Source organism: Sus scrofa, chromosome 18, assembly GCF_054392235.1.
Source record: "Sus scrofa isolate SSC_HxYL_T2T_F1_AM1 chromosome 18, Sscrofa_HxYL_maternal_Yorkshire_Landrace_v2.0, whole genome shotgun sequence".
NCBI lineage: Eukaryota > Metazoa > Chordata > Mammalia > Artiodactyla > Suidae > Sus > Sus scrofa.
In genome coordinates this window covers 54858319-54884513 of record NC_139400.1, presented here as the reverse complement: position 1 = coordinate 54884513, position 26195 = coordinate 54858319, and the positions used below count along the sequence as shown (strand labels likewise).

General features: G+C 44.1%; 1 protein-coding gene across 3 annotated transcripts in view; it reads left to right on the top strand.

Annotated features, from left to right (window-relative positions):
* The window catches only part of LOC146395061 (uncharacterized), a 176408-nt gene that overhangs the window by 124145 nt on the left and 26068 nt on the right, over positions 1-26195 (top strand). For all 3 annotated transcript variants that reach the window (XR_014834100.1, XR_014834101.1, XM_085005669.1), the window contains exon 2: positions 21097-21186. Coding sequence is in view for 1 of the 3 variants with exons in the window: in XM_085005669.1 (XP_084861795.1) it covers positions 21165-21186 (22 nt within the window). In the remaining 2 variants the exon portion in view is untranslated. The remainder of the gene's footprint in view (positions 1-21096; positions 21187-26195) is intronic.

The following is a 26195-nucleotide window of genomic DNA, read 5'->3' as shown; positions in this document are numbered from 1 at the left end:
GCCTGCCTGCTTTGAAAACAGTTTTGCAATTTCTTATAAAGTTAATTATGCCATTAATATTTCCAGTTAAAAAATGGAAACCATCTAAATGGCCATCACCTGTTGGGAGGATGAGCAAATTATAGCCTATCCATAACATATGCATAAAATGGAATGCTGCTCAGCAATAACAGGAAAAGAGCTACTGTTGCACAGAACTGCGAGGATAAATCTCAGATACATTGCGCTGAGAGAAAGGAGCCAGAAACCAAAGTCTACATAATGTATGATTTCATTTCTCCTTAATCACAGAAAAAGCAAAACTAACCTATAGTGACAGGGAGCCGAGCAGTGGTTTCTTAGGGCTAGGGTGGGAGATACTGCAACAGAGCAGAAGAAAACTTTTTGGGGTGTTAGAAATAGCCTATTTCTTAATTGGGGTGATTGTTGCATGATAGGTGTATACATTTTTCCAAACTCATTGGACTGTATCCTTAAAGTGGAAGAATTCTATGATATGTAATTATACATCAATAACATTGATTTCAAATGAAAGATGAAACAAGTAAAACTAACACAAGCATTTGAATGAGTAGTAACATTTGTTTTCACTAAGGGTTCAAAACATACAAATTTCTCAACCAAATTTTCTCATACAATGAAACAGAGAAATATCACAGATAAGAAAAACTCCATGTTCTGACCACATTTTTACTGAAATTTCACATTTTCTGGAAAACAGCGATGCATTCATCACAAAAGTTGGAAAGAATAGGAAAAGCTCCCTTACATCCTTGAAGGAATGGTTCGATCCCTACTTAATGAGTTTCCCCCCGCTCAGATGCCCAGGGGAAATAGGAAACCGGTCATTTATCTACGTAGCACCACACATTCATAAATACTAAATTTGCTTCCTCCCCTCTCCTTCTAGGATTTTCACAGTTTTGTAGAATGTGGAACAGTTTGGCCTCCCGCTAGAGCCAGAAGAAGTGAAAAGGAATTTCCGTACTGGCTTAAGAGATGTATCTGATGCAAAAACACCTTTCTTTTACTGTCTGGTGAAATGGCAAAGAGTTAAGAAGTAAATATATTGTATAATGCTTGGAGCATCATATTTCATTGACAAATAGTGAGTGGTGTGTAACACAGGCTGCGGACATCTGTTATGAAGAAGGCTCTGGAAAAGCTCTGGGGCACATTGACCTCTTGCCAAAAGCTCGATTAAAAATGTCTTAGCGCTGTGGGCTGGATGCCCGTGGCGTGCTATGGAACAACACACATGTACAACAAAACTGCAGGGAGGGCTTCCTGGAGGAGGAGCCTTAGTGGTTCTGAAGGAAAAATAATTCGTTGTGAAACTAAGCTAAGTCACTGTTTTGGAATTGGGTCATTGGCAGGAGTAAATTTTTTGCTTTTCTTTTCAAAGCAAACAACCTCTTGCATGACCCATGCTTTAGAACTCCAAACTGTGTGTCTCGTTGGTATCTGAGCTTGTAAAACAACAGCTTTGATCCTTCCTTTGCAAGTTCCTTGAACAAAGGGTTCCCCTCCCTTCACCTGGGCTCTCACCTGGAGCCAGGGAAGCAGCATTCATTGGTGATTTGCATGTGTTTCTGGATGAAGGCCCCCGAGGATCAGTATTTGCCTTCTTTCCTGCCTGTTTGGAGGTGGCAAACAGACCCAGCTGGTGCCTGGATGATAGAATAATAACATTGCCATACATAGCTGCTTATTAATGTGTTGGGGAGGGGTGTTGTGTGGTGGTAGGTAAGGATTTTTGCATCTTTGCAGTGGAGATCAGCTCCTGAGTGAATACAGGGAAGGGATTTTTCTCCTATGTAACGATGAGTCAGAGAAGCCTCAAATACGTTCAAGGTCACCTTCGGTGGCTACCACCTGGGAAAGCAGGTCTTCTCTCTGGGATTACATCGGCTTTGGTTTTCTTCCTTACTGTTTTCAAAAGAGAGACAGTCTCCAAAGATCTCTCCTTGATCTTTGTCTCTGCTCTTGACGCTGGGCAGTCCCATCAACCCCAGGGCTTCATCTTTCACCTTCGTCCAGAAGGGCTTGGGAGGGGAAGGGCATTCCGGGTAGAAGGAATATTATGGACAAAGATATCACATTGCCTTGGGAAATTGCAAATATATTGGCTTGACGTATAATCTTAACAGCAAACTCCCCTATAGCTCTTACTCTGTGCAAGATACTGCCGAAGCCTTGTTTATACTCCTACCTATCCTTCAAAGCCCAGCCCAAAGGATGCTTCCTCTATGAAAACTTTCCTGATCACTTTTCTTGGAAACAACCTCACTTTCTTTCTTTCTTTCTTTTTTTTTTTTTGTCTTTTTGTCTTTTTAGGGCTGCACCCACAACATATGGAGGTTCCCAGGATAGGGGTCGAGTTGGAGCTGTAGCCACTGGCCTATACCACAGCCACAGCAATGTCAGATCTGAGCCACATCTGCGACCTACACCACAGCTCATGGCAACGCCAGATCCTTAACCCACTGAGCAAGGCCAAGGATCGAACACGTGTCCTCATGGATACTAGTTGTATTCGTTAACCACTGAGCCACAGGAACTCCGGAAGCAACCTCACTTTCCTCTGGACTTTCGAAGCTATTGACCTATGACATTTATTTCTTTATCTTGTAATGTAGTTAATAACGTATCTTTGCTCTCCTGAATTTGGCTACAAGCCCTGAGGGCCTGGATACAGGTAGATGCACGTTTCACCCCCTCCCTCATATGCTCAGTAATGTACACATGTTTGCATATTTGCTACTAAAAACATTTTTGTTCTGTCACTGAATGCATAAAAGAGTGAGCGATCTTTTCAGGGGCTCTTGTGGTAACTGCATCACAGGGAAGTGATTCCAGGATCCCTGAGGTCCACCGATACTCAAATCCTTGATATAAAGTGGCATATAGCAATTGCATATAACCCATGCCCATCCTCCAGGACACTTTAAATCATCTCCAGATTACTTATAGTATCCAATACACTGTAAGTGCTATGTAAATAGTTACCAAAGCAGGGCAAATTCAAATTTTGCTTTTTGCAGCTTCCCAGCCTTTTTTCCACTCCTTGGCTGTTTTAGTCTGCCGGTGCCGAAGCCACAGATATGGAGAGCTGACCACGCGAACACTCTTTGCTTCTCAAGACCACCAGCAGAGGTTTAACATTCAAATCCCTTTCCCGAAGTCCAGAACTTCTTTTTCGAGGACAGGGTGTTCTTGGCACTTTTAGAAAACCGGCCCAGGTTAACCTTGTACGTCACAGTTTCCGTTGTTCTTCCCCATCCTCAATCCACCTTCCTTCTGGAAGTTCATCCCTGGGAAGGTTCTTTCTGGGATTGTCCTGTCTTTCTATCTGCAGGCTTCCACATTCCCCCTTGATTCCAGGGTGACAGTGCCTTGGAAGCACCTCACCCCGGCCCACGAACTCCCTGAGTTTTGCCCGGAGAACGTCCAGAGAGTCACACTGGTGGCGCCACGTCTCTCTCCTCTCTCCTCCTGTTCGGGACCCGGAACCTCACTCCCCGAGTGCCCCGGGCCTCCCTGCACCCGTCCCATCTCCTCGACCTCACCTTCCCCACGGCTCCCCAAGAGTCTCCCGCCAGCTGGGTGACCCAGACGTCATGTCCATTTCCAGATCTCACTGTTTTCTCCCAGGAAAAGCTTTAGTGTCTCTAAACTCACCTTTATTTATTTTATTTTCTTGGCCTATGCTTGAGTAACCATAGGGTTTTGGCCCTTCCGTATATGATGAGAAGCACTTGGCTTACATGTCTCACATAAAGGAGAGTCGTTCTTGCTCCGTTCTCCTCCACGTCTTCTTATATTTTCTCTCACCCCCGACTGGGAACGACTCCCTGAAGCTCCCTCAGATAAATCAGAGCCTGTTTTTTCACTGCATGGACATCCGTATTAATTGAGCACACGTTATGTGCCAGGCGTTGGGAATAGTTTGGTGGGAGATGCGAGGGGAGAACTCTGTGCGTGCAGCGCCCTGGGAGCAGGAGCAGGGGAAGAAGTGTGTGGGGGGCAGATTTCATCCAGGAACTGATGCCGGAGTTCAGTCTTGGAAGCTGGTGATCACAGGTACATGGCATGGGATGGCAGAAGGCGGGGTGGACGGTGGGCAAGAGGATGGAACCTTCCAGGAGAGTGGAGAGAATAGGAGACTGGTCTCATCTGTGAAGCCCTTTCTCTCTCTCGTGGCGTTCCTGCTCTATTGCCTCGGGTGTTTCACTTAAGGGGCGTCTGGTCTCCCCTGCTCTATTTTAAGTTTAGGAACAAAGATGCTGCCATTTCCTTGGCATCTCATGAAATTCGCGGAAGGAGCAGGTGCCATTAAGAAGAGCAGATGCTGGGTGGTTGTTGGAGGAGTGAGGGCAAGGTCTGCAGGGCAGGCTCCTTTAATTAGAATCGAGGGCTTGGTCCTCCTGTGTAAAGACAGCTCCACTCGTGCCTTGAAATGAAGCAGGAACAGACGATCAACGGCCTCTCGCTTTGGCCTGGGTGTGGTAACATCCAGGCTGATAATATGCTGTTGGGCCCTTTCCACAGACATTTGTTTCCTGAAGCTGTGCTGCAGCTTTTCCGAGGTCTTTGGCTTCCTCTACAGTCGTTTGCACCCCCTCGGGGAGGACAGGCTCTCTCTTTCTCTCTGTTTATGAACAAGGTAATGTGTGTCAAATTGCCTTGGCTTAACCAGGCAATTGTGCACCTTTAAAAGGTGCGGGGAAATGTTTCTCTGCGGTCAGATTGGCCCATTATGCACATCTGTTCTCTTGACCAAACTCCAGCAATCTGCCCTCGCTTAGCTGCAAACTCCACAACCTGCTCCTGGCCGGCGGCCCAGGCCCAGCAGGAGAGTGTCCCTGCGGCCAGCCGGCCCGACTGGGTTTCTGGCCGTCCAGAGGCACTGGAGGGTGGCAGTCAAGAGAGTCAAAAATTCATGGGTCCCTGCAGCTTCAGGACATCCCCAGGAAATCTACGGAGATCTCAGGGTGGGCCCAGAGGAAAGGAGGGGGGCAGGGAAGAGGCTTGGCTTTGGAGAAAAGGCCTGTGCCCTGCCTTGTGAAGTTTGCGTGGAAGCTGGAATCAGTATCTGCATGGTTTTTCCATTTAGAAGATGACCTGTGAGGGGGTTAATTTGATGCAAAGCCAGACATATTTTTGTCTTTTCCCACACTCTGGCTTTCCCCCAGATTCTCTGCATGGGCCCATGAATAACACACAGCCACGAGGGGAACAGTGCAGAATTAAGCCCAGTTGCCTTCGTGGGGGATTTCATTTCCAAACACCTCCAAAGAGACCAGTGCCACAAGACTTGTCCCACCCCCATGACTTCCGCCCCTTTCCCAGCAGCCCTCACTGCTCTCCCCTGGATGCCACCTGCTCTCCCCGCCTCTGCCCTTCCCCACCACAGTCTATTCTCAGCATAGGTGCCAGCATTTGTCACTTAAAAAAGGGCAACTTGGGAATATAGTGAATGTTTTGTAATAACGATAAATGGAGTGTAACCCTTAAGAATCGTGAATCACTGGAGTTCCCGTTTTCTCAGTGGCTAACGAATCCGACTAGGAACCATGAGGTTGCGGGTTCGATCCATGGCCTTGCTCAGTGGGTTAAGGATCCAGCGTTGCTGTGACCTGTGGTGTAGGTTGCAGACATGGCTTGGATCCCGAGTTGCAGTGGCTCTGGTGTAGGCTGGTGGCTACAACTCTGATTCGACCCCTAGGCTGGGAATCTCCATATGCCACGGGAGCAGCCCTAAAAAAGGCAAAAAGACAAAAAAAAAAAAAAAAAAAAAAAGACAAAAAGACAAAAAAAAAAAAAGAATTGTGAATCACTATAATGAAGAGCTGTAGTTTATATACTCTTATACATTAACTATAGACAATAAAAAATAAATATGTAAATAAATAAATGAAGCAGCTTGTGACACATCTGCTCAAAACTCTCCGAGGGCTTCTTACCTGATGCAGAAGAAAAGTCAAGACCCTCCTACTGGCCATGGGGGCCTCAGCCACCCCTCCCCTGTTACCTCTTGGAGCACAATTCCTCCTCTCTCCATAGCTCACTCTGCTCCAGCCACACGGACACACGTCTGTTCATTTTGTTGGATACCTTTTCCCAGATGTCTTTGGGTCTCTGCTCAGCTGGCTCCGTGGGTCACTCCCTCACCGTCATCCGGGCTTTGCTCAAATGCTGCCTCTTTCACCAGGCCCTCTCGTCGACCCCATTTGAGATTGCTCTTGTGGCCATTCCTCTCCCGCTTCCCTGCTTCAGTTTTTCCATGATACTTATCACCCTCTAGCATATTATAGATGCTACTGTTTGATTTTCTGTTTATCTCCAATTTGAGCTTCGTCTGCTCTTGATCGTTGCTGCATCCCCAGTGCCCAGAACAATGCTGGGCACGTAGTTGATGAAAACTGGTGGGTTGAGTAGATGGCTGATGAAGTTGAATCAGCGTGAGCAGGAGAGGTAGGATAAAAAAAACTCCTAAAAATCTGAAAAGATGCAAACAAAGAAGGCTTCTGAGAACAAAAGAGCATCCCGAACTCACTCTTAGGTTGTGAGCTATGAGCGCAGGACATAACGTAGGAGAGGATTGCTTGGAGATGGTAACAGCACTAAATCCAACATCCGGGGTGAAGAAGACGCAGACTGCTCAGCTGACAAAGGGAAACCCTTGTGAGATGCAGGCATGAGCCCTGAAAAGGAGAAAGGAAGAGCTAAACATGAACATTCATCGGCTTTTTCACTGAGCAAATACTCAGTGATTATCTGTTCTGTGCCAGTCATTCTCAGGAGCCTATGGATGACCCCAAGCAAAATCAGGCCCCTCCCTCTGGCCGTACACATACGCTCACTTTCAGGGGCATAAGGCAAGCACACATTTGCCAAAACCCCAAAGAATATGACAGATGGCCAGAGGTCTGGGAGAACTCTGGGAGAAGCTGGCACTGGCCCTGGGCCTTGAAGGCTGTGTGTGACTTAGGGATCGGTGTGGGAGGCGGGCGTTCTGAGCCGAGGGAGGAAATCACGGGGTAAAGGGATCGGTGCCCGAGGAGGGGGACCCCACTCACACGGCCAACCGGCTCTGTTTCTCAGAGAAAAGTCATTTTCAGAGTTGCCACTGAAGAGGCGGTGATCTAGAATAGGTTCAGCATTCCCCCCCCCCGCCCGCCCAGGCTCTCATCCCATTGTTTCAAAGTGTGGTCCCTGGACCGGCAGTGTCAGCATTGCTTCGGTTAGAAATGCACCTTCTCAGGGGCGGCCCTGGACCACAGATTTCAGAAACTCTGGGGTGGGGCCCAGCAGTCCGTTTTAACAAGAACTCCAGTGATTCAGAGAACTGCTACTGGAGTTCCCATTGTGGCATCCATGAGGATATGTGTTCAATCCCCGGCCTCATTCAGTGGGTTAAGGATCCAATGTTGCCATGAGCTGCGGTGTAAGGCCACAGATGCGGCTCGGATCTGGCATTGCTGTGGCTGTGGTGTATGCTGGCAGCTACAGCTCCGATTGGACCCCTAGCCTTGGAACTTCCGTATGCTGCAGGTGCAGCAAAAACAAACAAACGAAAAAAACAGACAACTGCTACTGTAGAATGTGCCCCATTTAGTCCCCAGTCAGCAGTCCCAGTAAAGAGGCCTGGTCCGCAGTAGGAAATGCTGGGACCATGCTTTGGGGCCCATCACCACCCTGGCCTATGCCAGAATAAAACGGGCCCAGGTGGCAGGCTGAGAAGCTGGGCAGTGGCCCGGACCATCCCTCTGCCTTCCCACTTTGGGCACACCGCGGACGCACGAGGTGTCCCCAGCACCCCACTCTGTTTAGCAGTGTCTCTTGCTGCAGCACAGAATTAGAGGTGACTCTTGTAACTCCCTGTTAAGCATCACATTCTTCAGCTATCTTTGTTGAAGGTGTCATCGTCTCACTAAGGGCTTGTCATCTCGTCACCACTCCTGAGGGCTTCCTGGCATCAAGGCATAGGAGGCCATGGGAGCCATCGCTGTGTTGGGTGCTGAGTGCTGAGGGCCGCTTATCAGACCCCTTCCCTCTGATGACAGAGGGAGACCCAGCGGCGATGGAGACGGCGCGGACCTGGAGGGTCTGGGGAGGAGGAGGCTGGGAGGGAGGCAGATCTCCCGATGACGAGAGCATGGGCTTCGAAGGAGGCAGAACTTGCATTTCAATCTTAACCACTGGCTCGCTTATTGATCTCGGACAAATTATCTCCTCTTCTGGCCCCGTTTCCTCTTAGTAAAGTAGGTATAATCCCAGGTCCCACATGTGGCTGTCCTAACAAAGGGAACTAAAGATTGCGAAGTCTCTAGCACAGGAGCTAAGCTACACGAAGGGCTTAATTTTGGGCAGCTGCCGTAGTGAGCAATGTGGAAGGGGAGGTGGAGAGACGTCGAGACCCGTGTTCCCGTCGTTCTGAGTTTTGCCTGGGCTTGGCTGAGTGGGATCTTTGCCTCTCCCGTCCCTGTTCTTGGACCTGCTTCCAGACAGTATGAGGTTATGCAGCGAACTGGCGGAACCGTGGGTAACATCACATCAGACCAAGGATCAGAAGGCCGCTTCGTGTATGATGGTAGTGTTTAAAACCCCCAAGGGAACCTGAACACGATGTTGTTGAAGATAATATACATATGATCACATATGACATACATAACTTTACATAGGATGAAATTACTTTTTAAAAAATCAAAGCAATGATAAGCACAATTTGGGATCGGAAGGGGAAGCAGATCACAGGTGCGGGGGACAAAACGGGTAATATTCTTCAAGAGTCGAATGGTAGATTCACCAGTATACAATTCATTTTATCGTTTTGCTCCATAATTTATATCGCATGCATCACATGGATTCTTGTGAATGTATCAAGCATTGCATAAAAGTATTTTTGAGCCTGGGTTTCAAAACAGACAGGCAGGGGTGTGAATCCCGTTTTTCATGGAATCTTGGATGTGCTACGTTACTTCTCAAACCTGTAATAGTTCTAGCTATCATTTTTTTGGAGAGCTTTTTTGAGTGCTAAGTACTTTTCATCCATTGCCTCATTTAATCCCTGCAAAAGCTCTCAGATGTGGACAGCACTGTTCCCTTTTGACAAATGGTGAACTGAGGCTGTGTGAGGCCTAGCAAGCTCACCTGACGCTCAGCTTAGTGAATGGCGGGGCGAGGATTCCAAGACAGCCGTCTCTGGCCAGATACGGTGACCCTTGCACGGCATTGTGGGTGCTGTGCTTGTAGCTTTTACCCTGGACCAGCCTCCTGCTGGTGTTTTGGTGTCTGTGGACTTCTGAGACTGGGGCCTTGGGTGTAGACGGGTAAGTAAACAAGGAATCTTCATTCCTCAGGGTGGTAGTTCTGGAGAATGTGCCAGTCTTTGCTTTTCCACACTTGAGAGAAGGCTGTGCTTTCCTGCTTTCTTGCCGTCGTGGTGTGAATGCCTGTGTGGAATCAGTGCGGGCTGAGACGGGCACCCAAATGGGCTGGTAGGTAACTAGGCAAGTAGCCAGAGGACCAGCTACTACAGGCACTTTGAGCTTTTAACTATAGCAGCTTAACTGGCTTCTTTCTCATTCGAAATATGGGGACAGACTTGATACCCCCGTGGACCTCTTATCTGGTCAATAAAACCTCTCCATCTGTCTCCAGCAACTGATCCCTCCAGCTTCTGATTGAGAGCTTTTCCTGAACCAGGAGAGAGCTGGGGTGCGGGCAGGTTAAATTTGGGAAATCTCTGCCAGCTTCAGGGCTTCAGTGGAGTCTTTTCTGGAATTCAATGATTTTGGCTTTTTTTTTTTTAATGACTAACTCTGAGATTAGCTTCCTTTCAATTGATTAATCTCTGATCTTGGCAATTGTATGTATTTAGAAAGTAGGTAGGTTTTGGTTCTCTTAAAATTGAACTATTTTGTCATCAGTGGTTAAGAGCGAAACCCGAGATCGTTGAGAGCAAAGCAAAGCAAAGGTGTTTTGCCTTTTCTTAGATGTGCGCCCTTGGCTTATTATTCTCGCATCAATTGTAGTTGAATCAGGGCAACTGGCTTGTTTATTTTAGATAATTTATAGCCAATTTTCCTATTGCCTTAGAGAGGTAAGAGAAACCATCATTTACAGAATTCTGGCTATGTTCTAGGCTCTTTAAGTGTATAATAATCCCTATTTCGCAGATAGGAAACCCTGCTGAGAATGGGTCTTCTTCAAGTTTATAGTTAGCGGAGGAGCTGGAATTTGAAGTCAGGGCTGCTGGCCTGAAGCCTTCCATGCTTCTCCCCAGTCCTCCCAATTTGCACCAAGCTAAGCAAATAAAGAGCGCTGGGTCAGGAGCTCTCAGACACAGCGTGGTGACCGCATGGCCCTATTGGTTGGAAGGTTGACTGCAGGTGGTTTTTGTTCCTACTTCATGTCATGCATAATATGCTTTTTCCTATAGAGTAAGTTGATTTCACGCATATCTCCGGGTACCTTGATGCCTTTTTGGTGGGCGGTAATTGTTAAGACTTGACTATTACCCTCTCCACATTATAAATTCCTCATTGATAAAATTAGGATAAGAGTAATATCTACCTCTTAGCTGTGATGAGTTACGGAAGGTACCACCAGAATGTTTGGGTGCAGAATAAGGTGCAATACCTGTTAGCTGTCATTGTGGCTGGCCCCTAAGTAACACACCTTTGACAACAGTCAAAACCAGTTAATGTAATAACCGGTCTATAAACTTTGAAATGAACAAGAGGGTATATCATCCTGAGTGTGTGTCACAATATATTATTCATAAATCATGACTAGAAGGTACTCTTCCTCTTTGGAAAGTGACTACTGGCACTGGATTTTGTGATTTTTGTTTGTTTTGCCTTATAGAGTGTCTGACTTGGGGGAAGTACATTTTAAGCTCATTCTTCTTTGCAATGCCTCTTTCATTGTCTTGCCTGATGCCAAATCTATGTGCAGCATTAGATGCGTTCATTCATTTGTTCAACGAATATTGAGTCCCTGCTTCATCTCCCTATGAGTTCTTCCGACCTGAATCCCCCAGGTTCCTTGCTTAGGAGGCCAGGTTTTGTGCGGGCAGACATCTGCTTTCAGCAGGAGTCTACCACTTTATATCACGTTTGGGAAATACGTTGGAGCTCAGAGAGGAAGCGGCTCTCTGTGTCTGGAGGGAAGGGGCAGCGCCACGGAGACTGCTCGTGGAGGAAGCACAGGGAGCAGAATGGGAGGCAAGTGACATTCTTCGTCCTAAGACTGTCCGTAGTGTGACAGGGCCCAAAGCAGGTTACATGGTGGGAGGCAGAAGACAAGCCAGAGTCCAGACTATGAAGGAATTTTCCAGGCTATGCCAGGGATCTGGGGCTTTATCTGTGTGCACTAAGAAAACTTTATACCAGTTTAATGGAGTAATAGAGCCTTGGATTTCCATTGTAGAAGGAACGGGGCTGAGACTAGAGGCAGGGACACCAGTTAATAATAATAGCTTGTGTTTTAACTCACCTAGTTCTCGAAATACCCTACGAAGTGGGCTCTACTATTACCATTTTACTGATGAAGAAACTAAAATAAAAGAAGAAACTACCCCAAGGTCACACAGCTACTAAGAGGGGCCTCTTGGATTTGAACCCTTTAACATGATTCCAGAGTCTGGAGATGCAAACATTAGGCAATGGAATCTTTCTAGAAATCTACACTACCTAAGAAACTATAATAATCGTCCTCATGAAGACTGGTGCCTACCCAGACCAGCTGGGTGGCACTCAGGCTGCAGGATGGGGGGACAGCTGTCCTCTGGAGCAGAGATTGCTATACGCCGCTCAATATCCATTCCCTCTCTTGGAGCTTCCAGTTTTTATTGGAGCATCTGACTGCCTGGAACATAGACCCTCTTTCCCAGCTATTCTTGCACTAGGTGTGGCCATGAGACAAAGTTCTGGCAAATGACATATAACAGCTTCTAGAAATCCTCCTAATGAGCAGCACATGCTTCTTGCCCCCTTCTTCCTTATCACTTTCTCCATCCTGCGGCACATAATGTGAACGTGGTGGCTGCCATCTTGGATCCTGACAGCAGGAGCCACTTGCTGGAAGGAACGTGGAAACCTGAGGTCTTCGTGGAGCAGAGCTACCACACCAGCCCTGAACTGCATCCTCTGCAATGTTCCCTGAGAAACAGATAAACTTTTTTTTTTCTTTCCTTTTTAGGGCTGCACTCATGGCATATGGAAGTTCCCAGGCTATGGGTTGAATTAGAACAGCAGCTGCTGACCTATGCCACAGCCACAGCAATGCCAGATCTGAGCTGCATCTGTGACCTACACCATAGCCCACAGCAACGCTGGATCCTTAACCCATTGAGGAAGCCCAGGGATCGAACCTGCGTCCTCATGGATACTAGCCACAATGTGAACTCCCAGATAAACTTTTATTTTGCTTAAGACAGTGATATTTGGGGTCTCCGTGACTTTCAGCCAAACTTGATTCTTACCCGTACATCCCCCAACTTCCTAGAAGAAAATTATAAAATGTTAGGAATATAATAAGATAGAGTTATCAAAGTAGATGAAGTCAGTTGCAGGTTGTAAAACACAAAAAACATGGTTCAATTTATTTTGCAACAGTTTAAAACTCTCAAGATTTTTGTCGCCATACAAAATAAAAGCAAGGAAATCTGTCATCTGTGGAAGAGGTGGACCTGGGTTCGCAGTGTGGCAGAACCAGGAGACATGAGTGTGCCAGCATTCCACGTGTTAGGGCCCCATGCCCCCATGGCCACTCTCAGAAAGAAAATGGCCACCTCTAATGGAACCGATTATTACAAATTCCTCACTCTGTCCCGTAATAGGATTTGCACCCACACCCTTCATCACTTGACACTGGCAGCGCTTCCTGGTAGAGTAGACAGGAGATGTACCCTCTTGGCCATGCTTGGTCTATGGAAAGTTCGTGGATGTGATACGGTTAGAGGCCTTGGGTGTGCTTGGGTGGTTTTGCTTGCCCTCTTACACTACTTCCATTTCTACTGTGAGAAACACATGTCCTTGAATAAATGCTCTTGTATGAAGACACACAAATGCTCCTTTTAAGTCCAGTACAAAGATGTGAAGATATCAGTCTAGATGCGCTCTGACCCAAAATGCTCTCAGCGATCCTTTTTTGGTAATATTTAGATATAATTCAATACCATACAATTTATCCATTTAAAGTATGCAATTTAAAAGTTCTCTGTCTATTCACAGATTTGTGCCGTCATCACCATAATCAGATTCTTTAGAACATCTTCATAGGCTCAGAAGGAAACCCCATAACCTTTAGCAGTTGTATCCACTTCCCAACTCCCAGCCCCCTTCTCCATCCCTAGGTAATCACAGATCTACTTTCTGTCCCAGTGAATTTGTCTATTCTGAACTTTTCGTGTAAACAGAATCATACATCATGTGATCACTTGTGACTGGCTTCTTTCACGTAGCTCAACATTTTCAAAGTTCATCCATGTTGTAGCATGTATCATTACTTCATTACTTTTTACTAACAAATAATACTCTGTTGTGTGGATATGCACACTTTAGTTATCCATTCATCAGCTGATGAATTTAGTGGTATTTCTGAGTACACACAGAATACAGAAGAAGAGTGATGCAATGTGCTAATGACTTTGTGGGAAGAAAGACTTTATTAGAATATAGTGGCCATGGGCACACGACTGTTCCATCTACACAACAGTTTCTTTTCTCATAGTGAATATAGAAGCTAGTATATGATTTAATATAGCAGTCTCTCTGAGACTTGCTAACATGCAACAGTGTCGCCAGGTGCAATTAACTTGCCGTCATAAATGCAATGATGTTTCTTGACAGCTGAGGCCAGACTCTAGATGAATGAATTTGCTAAGGCAGATGCCACCTTCATTCTGGGTGATCAGGTGGTCTTTCTGGGCTACAGTGGTTGTGAATCTGACTAGTATCCATGAGGATGCAGGTTCAATCCCTGGCCTCGCTCAGTCACATACACACACACACACACACACACACACACACACACACACACACACACACACACACACGTCATGGAAACTGAAAGTTTCTTTCCTTAAAACCAAGGTAATTAATGCATTTCTTTCATGTAGTTCATTGTGTATGGTGATGGTATTTAAATTCTGAGCATCACTTCCTCCTGCAGCCTGCATTCTTGGACATTTTTATTTTACTGAACCAGAAATGTATCTTCCACATTACCCCAAGGAGCTTTGTCATCTCGATTGCAATGAGGCATTGCAGTGACTAAGGAATCCTGGAGTCTCACCAGACCAGAAATGTGACCTGTCAGACTAGAGCAATTTTCTCTGGAGATGTGACTGTTGATCCTGAGAGTAGAGTGTCACTGTCTCAGGAGTGCAAACTTTGAAAGCAGAGCGATATTTTGTATCATTGTTTTTGATTTATTTTTGTCCCTACATTTAATTTAGATCAAAACTCAATTATTATTAAAGGACAGCAAGAGGATTTTATCTTATCAAAAGTGTTCAGGGACTTGCAATTAGTAGATCAATAAGTCTTGGAGATCTAATCCACAGCATAGTGATTATAGACAGTACTATGTTATAAACTTCAAAGTTGCTAAGAGCCTAGATCTTAATTATTTTCAGAACACGTACAAAGAAATAATAATTATGTGACACAACGGAGGTGTTATCTGATCTACAGTGTAATCATACTGCAATATAGGATATATATCAAATTAACACATTGTCATACACCTTAAACTTACACAATGTTGTATGACAATTATAACTCAATAAAAAAAATAAAAGTCTGTAATGACAAGAAAAGGGTTCAGGGAACATAGGTTTAGAAAGTTTAGAAAGTACTACACGACACAAAAAAATACCGTGTGGGTAGTTAACCCCAGTGCCTACAGGACCAGGCAGGAAGAGCCAGTCAGGTAGATTGGAAGGGGCAGCATAAAGCTGGAGAATGCAGATTGGCCATATACTTTTATTATAAGCTGATAACATTAAACACGACAAATCAAAATGTGGGTAAAATATACTTAGTATGAAATATATTCCTGAATAATCCTTTGATGAAAGAGAAAACTGAAAGGTAAATTGTGAACTACCTAAGAAGCAAAGGAAAGTCGAATACTTCCTATGCATCTTTTGGACAGAGTAAAAGCTGTATTCAGAGGGAAAACTGTAGCCTTAAATGCTTTCATCAGGGATCAGCAAACTGTCTATAAAGGGCTGGGCTTTGTGGGCCATATGGTCTCTATCACAGTTTTTTTTTTCTTGTTGTTGGTTTGTTTGTTTTTTGTTTTTTGTTTTTTTCCTGACAATACTTAAAAAATGTAAAAATTGGAGTTCCCATCGTGGCTCAGTGGAAATGAATCTGACTGGCTTTCAATCCCTAGCCTTGCTTAGTGGGTTAAGGATCTGGTGTTGCTGTGGCTATGGCATAGGCCAGCAGCTACAGCTCTGATTCAACCCCTAGCCTGGGACCCTCCATATTCTGCAGGTGCGGGCCTAAAAAGACAAAAAAAAAAAAAGTAAAAATCATTTTTAGTTCCCAAGTTGTACAAGCTTTGGGTCTAATTTGGCTTGGGTGTAATAGGTTGCTGAGCCCTGCTTTTATTATTAAGGAGGACCCCTCCCACCAAAAACTTCAGTAATAATCTTAAGAAGTAGAAAAAAATGACAACAGCAAATGAAACTAAAAAGAGAAATTAATAAAGACAAAAGCTGAAATAAATGACGTAAGAAACCAAAAGAATTATAATTCATAAATCCAAAAGCTGGTTGTCCGGACCGATAATATGGAGAAACCCTTTGAAGTTTGACTAAGGAAAAAAAGAGCAAAAATATACAAGATTAGTGATGAAGAAGGAAATATAACTACAGATCCAAGAAGAATGCTTTAAAATCTAAAGAGAGTACTATATGCAACATGACAGCAATGCACTTAAAAGTGTAAAATAAACAATTTCCTAGCACACATTACCGAAATTGATCCAAGAAGAAATTAAAACTTGAGTAGACCAAGCATCATAGAAGAAAAGATAATTAAAGGTTTACCACTGAAAAAGATGCCAGAACCAGATGAGTTCACAGGTTTACATACTCTTAAAAAAAAAAAAAACCCAAATAATTCTACTAGTTAAAAAAAAATCCAGGCAATAGAAAAAGATGGAAAATTCTGTAAATTGCTCTTAGAAAGTAAGGAGCTCAAAGTTCTAGAACAAGAGGAACACCTAAATTTGCTCTTGAATGCCAACAGATCCATGGGTAGCGTATGCTTGGAGACCCAGTGAAAGAGACTGTGAGACCCAGTTGAGATCCAGTGGAGAAAAATTGGGGTTTAATTTGCCATCCCTGACTTAGCCTGGACTATAAAGTCAAATGTATCTTTTGGGATGTCTTCCACAGATATGGCCAGGAACTACTCTGGAGGATCTTATGGATTTCTGATCAAGTTATTTGAGAAAACTTAGACATTTATAGTCCTCTAATAACCGTTCCGCAGATATATGAAAATCATTTAGATTAAGCTTCCAGATCCAAATCTAACTTTGCATTATTCCTCACTGCTGTGGGTGTAGCAAATGTATCAGAAGAAACCAGTAAGCTCGTGGGATACTTTTCAGTTTGAGGACCATTATGGGAAGATCAGCTTCCCATCTTTGGTGCCTTCGTTCATTTGTAGCTGAAAAGAAATCTTCCCATTCCATTGACCAAATAGCTACCTCAGGGCTTTCTTTTCCTCATTCACCAAATGCAAAAGCATCTAGAGGACATCTTTTTCATTCCCAAAGGATACCTCATTTAAGAGGCTGCATGGCCAACCCTGCCTGGGCTTCCATAGTCTATTGCAGCTCCCCTTGCAGGTAGACAGAGGAAAAGAGGGCCAGACTCAGGAGAGAGGAAGACCAGAACTGCCATGGCAATGAGTAAATCTTCATTATGATAAAAAAAAAGGGCATCACAGTTTTGCTCTCCTCGTTTTTATGATGAAGTAAGATAAAATGAAAAAGGAGAGCAAGGGAAAATGATCGCTTAGGAAACAGGCTCAACCCTAACACGTATTTATTTAAGCGTCTCTGTGCAAACATAACCCTGGGTGTCTGTTAAATCAGCAGGCATGTCAGTTGGCACTTCTGGTTACAGACCATTTTACAGTCATACATCATTCATAGCCATAAAAGCCATTTGCCCTCTGTCACCCAACCAATCAGGATCCAGCCAAGAGGAAGCAGAGCAGGAGCCTGGCAGTTTTCTCTGAGCTCCTCTGAATTTCCACAACCTGGTTCAGCAGAATGTCACAGAAAATTAACTCTCCTGGGTTATTAAGAACCCCTCCCCTCCCCCTCCCCACTAAAGAGCAATATATGATTTCAGGCTAACATTTACCCCCTCACAAGCAACACTTTGTGATGTACAGGGCAGAAGGGCAGTGGGCATCACACACAAATCCAATATAATCTCTGCTGCTCTGAGCCACTCGAATGAAAGGACATGGATGGGGCATTGCTCACTCGAGCCTTGGCAATTCACTCCTAATGCCCAGTTTGAGCCGATTTGAGATTGATGTCAGCATCTAAGCCACCCAGCCACTAACCTTGATCTGTCCTTGCTTCACTCCTGCGAGTTCACGTTTTCACTCTTCGCCTCCTCACTGTTGTTTTGTTATTGAAACTGAGAAGCCTGCTGAGGCCTGATGACAGCCTCAAGCTTTGCAAACCATGTGTCTTTGGGTTCTTCCCAAATGCTGCTGCCTCTGGGATGGTATTTTGCTTGAAATGCCTCCCCCCAACCTAAGGTCTTCTCTTGACATTATTATAGCTTCACTCTTTCTTAGTGTGCACCTTCATTTGCGACTAAGGTTCATAGTGGTTGTCAGAACCCCCATGGGCACTGGGACAGCCCCATCTGGTCACCCTGCTCCATCTCTGCTTGGGCATTTCACGTGTCTTTGGCCTCTCCAGTCATAGCAGGCTAGGATCAATTTTCCAGTGGCAGCTTGGAAATAATAGTGCGAAATGTATATTAATACGGAAATATATTGTGAAACTGTCCTTAAACAAACAAATGAGCCACTTTAAAATATTACTGCTATAAATGACCATGACAGTAGCACAGCACATATAATAAAAAATAACTGCTGAAGAGAAGCTGCTGAATTACTATAGTAATAAACCAGATGTGATTATTATCATTTAACACGGTCATTGAATACCATGAATCCCTGAAGCCATTAAAATATTTATGATTAAACATTTGCTATTCCTTATAACAGAACATATAGTTGGGTACTAAAAAACTGTTCAAGTATTATTTCAGCTAATATATGCCAGTTCTATAATAGAGGTCAACCGACATTGCCTGAATCCCTTAAAAGAGGGATGAACAGCTGCCTCTCCATCGCTGGACATATTTCAGGATGTTTATGTTAGTATTATATACTCTCATGGTACTGGGGAGGCTGTATCAACCACAATCTACTAAGGTAAAAATATGTTCCTATTCTGTATGTTCATGAACAGATGTGGGCTTGGGGGCTGATCTAGTCATTCCTCCAGAAAAAAAAAGCACATGTAGCAGATGCTTTCGAAGACCTGCTTAGATGTCCTTTCCCCATGGTACTTATCTTGAGCATCCTTCCCCAAGCATCTCCACCAGAGGGCCGTCACTAGGCCAGTCGGAGCCTGAAGTGCCAAGGCACGAATGCCCCTGAGAGCAGCCCTCCACCCTGGTGGACGGAAGTTAGAGAATGAATATCTTGGCCAAATTTACGGACGTAGTAGCTCTCTTTCAAAATCTGTGCCTGGGCCATGCTCTTGATACTCTAGTCTCATCCCCGATGATTGTTTTCAATTCAAACTTCAGTTCAGTTAAACATTAAGTGGGGTTTATGTTTTGAACAAAAACATAACAAGCAGTGTCTTCCCACATTTAGCTAGAGACACTTCTGTACCGTAGGGTCATGCTTCCAGGGTGTTTGCTTCTCATCTTTCTCCCTGTCTCTCGGCAGGCAGTTCCAGCTCCATCAGTGGATGGGGGCTGTTGCCAGGAAGGGAGCTCACCCATCCAGTGGATTAAGAGCTTGAGTTGTTTGAACCCTACCGGGGGAAGTGTGCTGAGAAACAAGTAGGAATTTTAGAGAGAAACCTGGATTTGAGTCCCAGATCTGTTCCTGACTTGGGGTGTGTGTGTGTGTGTGTGTGTGTGTGTGTGTGTGTATCACATGTTATATAATTCTTTTGTGCCTCCTAACTTGCCAGAGGTTCAGTTTTCTCATATGTGAAATGATCATTACACTTGTATAAATTGATGTAATGTATATAAAGCATTTTACGTACTACCGTAAGAGTGATAGCTATTTAATAAACATTAATTTATTAGATGATGAATGAATGGTGTATTTACCCACACTATCATGGTGACAGTTGAATTCCTGGCATAAGATATCACCTATTGGGAACCCATTTGCTTCCCAGCATGTCTGTCTCTAGTTCCCCGTCATATGATTTTGGCTCTGTTATGCATCTTTGTCGTGTGGGTTCCATATCTGCCCTATACTCCCAAGTAATATTTGTAGGTCCATCCTGTTCTTGCTGTGGTTTCACATTTGCAGGTTTAATAACCTGGGCCATGGTCTGATGTATGTACAGGAAAACTCTCAAAGACGCATCGTGGAATAAAAAACATTTTCAAAGACCCCTGCTGGCTCAGTCAACCCTAATGAGCTATTAGGTCATTAGAGACTCTTTGCCATCAATTAATCACTGGATCAGCAACCGTTCATTGAAGACAGGGGTCTCCTACTTAAAGGGATAGTACAATTAAAATCCAAAGGTGCTATTGCTGGCATCTCTGAAAATCCGAATGGTAGCTCCACATGGTCTTTTCAAGTTGTCAGTTAGTCCAAAGCCTGACGAGAGGGTATGACTGCTTAAATTTTTAGATTAGGAGTTCCCCTCATGGCTCAGCATTTAACGAACCTGACTAGTATCCATGAGGATGCGGATTTGATCCCTGGCCTCACGCAGTAGGTCAAGGATCTGGCCTTGCTGTGAGCTGTGGTGTAGGTCGCAGACGTGGCTTGGATCCTGAGTTGCTGTGGCTGTGGCTGGCAGCTGTAGCTCTGATTCGACCCCTAGCCTGAGAACTTCCATACGTATGCTGCAGGTGTGGCCCTTAAAAAAAAAAAAAAAAAAAAAAAAAGAAAGAAAGAAAAAAAAATTAGGTTACCTTGCCTCGGGAGGAATTTCTAATGAAGAGGAATGAAGCACTTGTCAGCGTTTATAAGCGCACATAGAGGGCAGGTGGGGTAAAATGAGCTGAAATCCTCGTGTCCACTTGCTGTGAATCAGTGCCTTGCCCACTATTTCTGTGACTTTCTAGGGGCTCGTGTTCTTGGGGGTCTCTTACTCCAATACACTGTTCCTGCTGACCTCTGGCTCTCTTTTGGACCCCACAGCTGCCCTCTCTTCTCTGCTCTGTGGCCACCAAGACACCCTCACTTTCCTTGAGACCTTCCGATAACTATTCATATAATACAACACATAGAGATCTATGATGACAATTCCACGTGAGTGTGTGTGTGTGTGTGTGTGTGTGTGTGTATGCCCTTTCACACATGGCAAGTGTTTCCTGGCAGGCCAGCTTGGCAGACAACTAACCACTAACTAAAAACTGAATATTGGACATCATTTTTGGTCATATTTCTTCTGTCATGCCCACATCAAGGTAATCTCTTTGCCAGCTTTCCTCCTAAACATCTCCCATCAGCTGCTCTGTTCTTATCCCTCAAAATACTCTTCCCCTCTCTCTGCTTCTTTGGGTGCTTCCAGAACCTCAAAATTACTAAGCAGAGCATTTCGCTAATATTATTCCTCTGTTACTAAGCAGAACAATTCACCTCTCTTAGACCCCATCTGAAGACATCCAAATGACCATTCAAATATTTCCTAAAATGGAACAGTTTTCTCTCCTAAGAGGAATTCTGTTGCAACTAACAGGTGATTTTCTCCAAATATTTGTGCATTTTTGTGATAAGCAAAGATCATGCTCATTAATGCTTGATTATTTATTTTTAGGCATTGTGTTAGAGAGCTTCATTCCCCACAACGTACCCACCCAGATGCAGTGCTTCCTGGAATGAACCATGGTCTCCGTTTTTATTCAAGGTAGGTGAAGCCAAAGTTTGTCTCTGTGGGAATTCATTTCTGAAGTTATATTGGGCAAATATAATACATTTTCCAATGTATAAATACTCATTTAAAAATGTTTCCTGGGAGTCCCCGCCATGGCACAGTGGGTTAAGAATCCGACTGCAGTGGCTCAGGTAGCCGTGGAGGCTCAGGTTCAATCCCCAGTCTGGTAAACTGGGTTAAAAGATCTGGTGTTGCTGAAGCATAGGTTGGAGCCACAGCTCTGATTCAATTCCTGGCCCCGGGAACTTCTGTATGCAGGGGGTGTGGCCATAAAAAATGCTTCCTGGCTCTCTTTATTTATTTTTATTATTATTATTATTATTTTTTTTTGTCTTTTTGCCATTTCTTGGGCCGCTCCTGCGGCATATGGGAGGTTCCCAGGCTAGGGGTCTAATCGGAGCTGCAGCCACCAGCCTATGCCAGAGCCACAGCAACGCAGGATCCAAGCCGCGTCTGCAACCTACACCACAGCTCACGGCAACGCCGGATCGTTAACCCACTGAGCAAGGGCAGGGATCGAACCCGCAACCTCATGGTTCCTAGTCGGCTTCGTTAACCACTGCGCCACGACGGGAACTCCCCTGGCTCTCTTTAAATGAAAGTAAATGTTATCACCTTTTATAAACTGGTAAGAATGCTTTGGAGGAGCCATATTTTGCTGGGAATTTCCAAGACTCATTGGGAAGGATGGGTCCTCTTTTTAAGTAGAACTGAACTGTCTGATCCTTTCTGCCCTAGAGAAGCTGGTGTTTGATAAAGACCCAATTGCTAATGATTTTTACTTGAGAGAGCCTATTAATTTTCGTTCCATTTATCTTCAAATTTACTTTAATATTCTACAGACATTATTGTTTAGTCTTCACTATTAAAAAAAAAGAGCTATGTGGTTCTTTAATGTTAATTTCTTTAGTACCTGGGATGGTACTTAGCAATAATGACAATAATTGCTTTCTGACTTTTTTTTTTTTACCGGAGTTCTTCACGTGGGGAGGAGTGCAAAGCATTATTGTACATTATCTCACTTATTCCCATAGCGCCCCCATGAGGCAGGTATTATATTACCTCCTATTTAACAGTGGATGAAACTGATTTCAGGTCACCTCTATGTCGCTTTTTTCCAGAAGGCTTGCCTGGCTTCCGCTCTTATCATGCCTGACACATTTTAGTGTAAATGTTTGCCTACCTGTCAGTCTCCCTAGATCAGTGCGGGCAGGAACCGTGTCTGTGTTGCTACCTCTTACCCACTGTGCCTAACTCGGTGCCTGGCACGTGGTAGGTAACTAGCAAGCAGTCGCTGACTGACTAGCTCCGGTCAGTGAATCAGTGTAGAGAGGAGCAACTCACTCAAGGCCACTGGGTGAAAAATGGAACAGAAACTCAAACCCATGGCTCTAAGTGTCAAGTCCAAGCTCTCACACAGTCAGGGAGAAGTTTCCTCCACCCCGTGCCCAGCACCCAAACAAAAACAATGTGTCGATTTGAGCAATAAGACGTGGGAATCTAAGCTTCGTGGCAAAGCAGCCTTCAACACTGGAGAAAGGCTGAATGCTTCCAGGGCTTTGTCTGGGAAGCTCTGTGCTGGGCAGGGTGTGATGTGATAAAGGGAAAAAGAGACGGGGGGAGCGTCCTCAAGAAGATGGCCATATAAAGCACTGGGGTGTGGCCACCCCGAGTGGCATAAAGAGCTCCTGCCCTGGGGGCCCCCTGAAGCACCCCAGACCAAGCCTCCTCCAGACATGGTCAAAGCTCTGAAGAAATCCATTTAAAGCTCCAGCATCTGGCCTTGGGAAAATCTTAATGGTCCAAAGAGAAGGGGTGGAGTGGGGTGAGATGATGCAGAATTGAGGGTGGTGGGAGTTGTGCAGAATTTCTTTTCTTAAATGAAAAGCCCAAATAAAATAAATAAATGAAAACATAAATCACAGTGTCTTCTCCCGGCTCCTGGCTGGAGGAAAACAAATTAGAAAGGGCTTGAATGAAAGGAGTATTGAAGAAGCTTGACTTGAATTAAGTGGTTATATATTTTAAAAGCACTTTGTTGGGTCCTGTAAAAACAGCAAATAAAAAGGTAGTAATATCCCCTGGCTCTTGGAGGCAAATACCAGTAATAAAGGAAGCTTGGGTCGGGGGGATTGAAGAGCATAAGCTTCAGTGGAAGGGAAAAGGAAAGCATTGGGTTTAGAAACACTTTCATTTCTCCCTTAATAATTAATGATGAGGTGCTACATTTTCAAAGAGACATCATGTGTCTTTCTAACAACACTCACTTTCCTCTTAAAATGGCCCCACATGAAATTTAAGGACACAAGTCGAATTTTTTTTTTTTCTTTCGACAGGCCATCAAAGGAGTGATTTCAGGGCTATCAAATAGACATAATTCAGGGTCCATTTTATAATCCCTTTATACATAGCCTGCGAAAAATTTCACAGTGAAAACTGTCACAAGCTTCTACTCCTGGTGCCAATGGCTAATTTGCAACCTCTCTTTGACCTGCTGGGTTGTTATCAGTTAAAAAATAAACCCTAACTGGAGATTTAGATATTTTGACAAATATATAAAAATTTGAGCCATGAGCCCTGTAAAAAATGGTCATGGAGGAAAATAACACAGAAAAGTTACCAGGAAAGAGCTCAGTGAACTTTCTCCTTGTTAAGAAATGTTTAAATCCTTTTGTTTGTAAATGGCAGGTGGGTTGTACAATTCCAATGTAATTTCAGAAAGCCATCTTCTGAATGTAATAAACATGTCGGCAATAATAGGATTCAGAAAATAGCAAAATGCATTCCAGACGCACTTTGATTGTGCATACAGAACAGAGAATTTAGCTATAATTGGCTATAACACAGTTATGGACAGCAAATGACACACTGTGGGTTTGGGTGATGTAGCAACCCTGATTAGCGCTGTTCGTTTTAGCCAAACACCAGAAATAAAATAATGACTCTGTAGTGACACAGCACCTTTTCTTCCTCCCACCCTCCCTCCCTCTCGTTTTTTCCTTCCTCATTTTTCCCCTTCTGTTTAACTGAAGTATCATAACTTAGACTAGAAAACTTATGCTCTCATTACTCAACAAATCAATTATCAGCCAAGACTCCATTCTTTCCAGAGACGAACAATCGTATGTGAAGGGGGAAGCAAAAGCCCATGGAGAATTGACTTTTGGAGAACTAGATGTAATTTGAATCAAGAATTATAATAGGAAATAAACCATTACAATAAACAAGGAAACATGTACACAATTACTTTCACAGTGTAATTTTATTCACTCTAGTTGAGAAAATAAAGAGATAATACTGACCGTAGCACCTGGGTATTTAATGCAAACTGTAAAATCTATTATATTAAACAAAGTCAAAAGCAATGCGAAAGATCTTGAATCTATTCAAGGCATGCACCTCATTACAGACTTAGCAAATTAAAACACAAATAGGATTAGAAAAGAATAATGTAACAATCTCCCACCACGGTCCCTAGAGCATTAAGTCATAAATTGGGTTTGCATTAAATTGTGCCTGCAGTATTGAATTCAGTGAAAGAGCTGTGGGCTGGAGATAAACCATGCTGGGCTACTCACCAACTTTGGCAAAGCTATGTGTTTTCTGAGACATGTAGTAAATTTGTTAGAATATAGCAGGCCCACGAAAAAAAATGAGCACTTCATATCTTAATTAAAAAAATGTCCATGTCACATCATATGTGGCCTGCGGAGATATAAATGCAGACAAAAATTCACATGTGAAATGGAGCTGTGTTACCTATGGATATAGAGAGAGAGAGCCATTCCACTAAAATGTATTGCTTAATATCAGACGCAATCTTTCTTTCTTTTTTTTTTTTTAAAAAAAACCCCTCTCAACACAGTTTTTGATGAATTTGTTTTTGTCTTTATTTGTTTGATTTTGCGAAGGCAGAAAGAAAAGGAGAAAGCAAACCTCCTCTTTTAGAGAACACAAATGGGCTTTTAGACTATCCAGAGGAATGTCCTTTTTTTTTTTTTCCAGTTGAAGATTAGACCTTAACCACTCTGGCTGATTTATAGAAAAATATATATGACTTATTTTTAAAGCAAGTGGATGTACTTAAATCAGTTTTTTCAAGTGATTCAAAATTGAAAAATGTTGTCCACCACGTGTCCTTCCATTCCAGGCTCTGTTCGGTTTATTTCCTAACCCTTGAGTGAGGGAACCTAAATCAGGCGAAAGGAAATGGTTCTGATTTGGCGCCCCTGCATTAATTGCTTATCTGCTGCCTCTTTGCATATGGCAGGCCAAAGGCAGAAAGCAGGCTGTGGGTCCTGCTTCCTTGGGGGCCCTATCCCAGAATAGAACTCAGTTTATTTTCTCTGACTTCCTAAGGCTGTTATGAGGATTAAAGAAAATCAGTGTAGAATGCCTCGGTGCTCAAAAAACGTTGGTCTCCCTGCTCCCACTTCATCACTGAGTGTAAGTCACAGAAGCAACCTCCACAAGGACACCCGATTTCACTGGTTCCCCCAGTGGGAGTAGAGCCTTCTAGGTTCAATGGAGCGCAGGAACGTCTCAGGTCTGTAGTGAGATCTGTCCAGACCCTCCTGGTGGAGGAGGGCCACGTGCCTCTTCCTCACCAGGCACTTTCTTTTCCCTCCCTCGCCTCTGATTCCCATCGCCTCCCTCCCAGCCTTTGCAGCTGTCCTGGTCATCAGGCGAAGTGTCCCTTCATCACACTCAGCAGAAGACAGCCTGTTTAAACTGGCGCTGTCTATTTTTAAGAGCTATTTTGGAAGTCTAAGCGGCTCCCGTTTTGGCTTTAGTAAGACAAATCTGGGCTAAAACACCCAGTGCCTCTTAAGTGTGATGGATACCCAGGACCCGCTGAAGTTTCCCGTAGCCACCGTCTGGTTCGTCCTAGTGGCAGTTTTTCTGCCATGTTATTTATGTGGTGGTTTTACTTCTAATTACGGCTCATGATGGCTGTTAGTGCTGAGCAGTAAGAGAGCAAA